The 2,500-nt window shown below is 53.6% G+C and overlaps 1 protein-coding gene across 1 annotated transcript in view; it reads left to right on the top strand.

Annotated features, from left to right (window-relative positions):
• Window positions 1-802: 802 nt before the first annotated feature.
• The window catches only part of EAH_00057590 (hypothetical protein, conserved), a gene marked incomplete at both ends in the record, with an annotated part of 7,644 nt that continues 5,946 nt past the window's right edge, over window positions 803-2,500 (top strand). Inside the window, one exon of the mRNA XM_013393719.1 lies at window positions 803-2,500. This exon is cut by the window's right edge and continues 1,079 nt beyond it. Coding sequence (XP_013249173.1) covers window positions 803-2,500 — 1,698 coding nt within the window.

Raw genomic sequence — 2,500 nt, forward strand, 5'->3', positions numbered from 1 at the left:
ATATATATATATATATATATATATATATATATATATATATGTTGAGTGTACCTTACAGTACACTACACATTGACATGATAAATAAATAGGTGTATTTATGTATGAATATAAATATATAACTAAATATAAATATATACTTTTATGTATTTAAAATTATCTGTAGAATTATTATTACGAACCCAAACAAAGCAAGAAAAAGACAGGGCAATGCGCAGCAGCCGGAGGCGGAGGCTTCAGCTGCTGCTTCTTTTCTGTAAATGTTGAAATAAAATATAAATAAATTAAAATAAATAAATAAATAAATTTAAATGGCAATTGATTTAAAAATATAAGAGGGGTAAGTCATACAGCAGCAGCTGCTGCAGCAGCGGCCAGCAGCAGCAGCGGCAGCAGCAGCAGAAGGCAGGTTTTAAATATCTAAGAAGCAAAAAATACAAATTAAATAACGCAGAGTTATTATTTATCAAAAAACAAAACTCAAACAAATTCAATAGCTGTTTTTCTTCAGCAGACAAGGAGCAGCAGCCTCTGCCCGGCGCAAACCCTAAACCCTAAACCCTAAACCCTAATCTTTAAACCCTACCCCATACACCTTATACCTTAACCCTTGCGCTCTCATTTCCGATTGAGCGAGCGAAGAAAACAGCTCGACATGCCGCTGCAGGGGGCCCCTGCGGCGGTCTCTGCTGCAGCAGCAGCAGCAGCAGCTGCTGCTGCTGCTGTTGCTGAGGAGCTTTTTGTGTGCTCTTATTAAAGCCTGCCCTCGAGGAGGCACTGCTGCTTGGTGATGCTGGAACGTCAGCGGGAGCATCTACATCTAGCAGCAGCAGCAACGGAGGCAGCAGCAACCGCAGCAGCAGCAGCAGCAGCACAACCCAGATCAACAGCAGCAGCAGCAGCAGCAGCAGCAAGAGGAACTCATCTGTAGTGACAGGTGAGGCGATGCTGGAGCAGCATTCGTCTCCTCCTGCTGCACCAGCAACAGCACTTGCAGGTAGTTCACTGGACGAAGAGCAGCAGCAGCAGCAGGAACAGGAGCAGCAGCAGCAGCAGGAACAGGAGCAGCAGCAGCAGCAGCAGCAGCAGCAGCAGGAGAAGCAGCAGCAGCAACAGCAACTGCAGCAGGAGCATTCACAGGAGCAGGATCAGGGGCACGAGGCACAACAGCACGGGCAGCAAGAGCAGCAACCCCAGCAGCAGCAACAGCAACAGCAACCGGCTGCAGCAGCTACAGAAGAAGGCTGCTTGGCGGTTGTTGCTGCAGAAGAGCAGCAGATAAACCCAGCGGAAGGAGACAGCTCAGAAGCAGTCCCTTCCCCCAGCAGCAGCGAGGCCTCTCGACAGCAGCAGCAGCAGCAGCAGCAACAGCAACAGCAGCAGCAGCAGCAGCGACTACTTCAGCTCAAGCTGCTGCAGCGGCAGCAGCAATACCTTGCCTGCCTTGAGGAGACACCGCAGCACGATGCTGCTGGCGCTGCAGCAGCCTCTCTCGTACATTCTCTAGTCAGCAGGCTCCGCAGCAAGAGCAGCAGCAGCAGCAGCAGCAGCAGCAGCAGCAAGGACGACGACTCTGTGGCGCTGCAGCACAACGCAGCCAATGCTGTTCCGTTGCAGCGCCTCCAGCAGCAGCAGCAGCAGCAGCAAATGTATGAATGCCGCCCCGTGGGCCTCCCTTATGGGCTGCCGTTGGCTCCAGCACAACAGCAGCAGCAGCAGCAGCAGCAGCAGGAACATAGGGAAGAGCAGCATTCGAAAGAGCAGCAGCAGCAGCAGCAGCTGGGAGACATTACTGCATGCGCTGTTGTTGAGGACTCAGCGTTGCTTGGCTTCCGCAGTGGTTTGCTGCTGCTGCTGCCTCTGGCGACTCGCGAGCAGCAGCAGCAGCAGCAACAGCAACAACAACGGCAGCAGCAGCAGCAACAGAAGACTGCTGACGCGGGCTCTCTGGTAAATGGCTTTAATGCTTTGGAGCAGCAGCAACAGCAGCAGCAACAGCAGCAGCAGCAGCAGCAGCAGCATTGGGTGCTGCAGGGCCACAGCTCACAGATAACGGACATCAGTGTGGGGCCCCGAAGCCTCATCGCCTCTGCTGCGCTTGATGGTAGCGTGCTGCTGCACCTTCTGCCAGCAGTTAGCAGCAGCAGCAGCAGCAGCGGCAGCAGTTCAAGGGCGGCACGAGGAAAGAACGCAGCAGCAGCAGCAGCAGCAACAGCAGCAGCAGCATGTTTGTTCGTCTCTCCTGAATTGTCGATTAAGTATAAGAGCCCCGTTCTCAGTGTCTCTCTATCCCCTGAGTGCTGGCAGCCTCTCTTCGCTGCGTCTTCATTTGCTGCTGCTGCTGCTGCTGCTGCTGCTGCACCTGCTGCAGCAGCAGCAGCCTCGGGCAGCCCCCGAGCAGCAGCGGCAACAGCAGCAGCAGCAGGGCCTCCAGGGGGCCCTGTCTTCTCTCGCTTCCGCGCTTCCTACGCACAGCGCGAGGCAGCAGCAGAGCAGCTGCGGC

The sequence above is a fragment of the Eimeria acervulina genome, genomic scaffold, assembly GCF_000499425.1.
Source record: "Eimeria acervulina Houghton genomic scaffold, Eah_scaff1252, whole genome shotgun sequence".
NCBI lineage: Eukaryota > Apicomplexa > Conoidasida > Eucoccidiorida > Eimeriidae > Eimeria > Eimeria acervulina.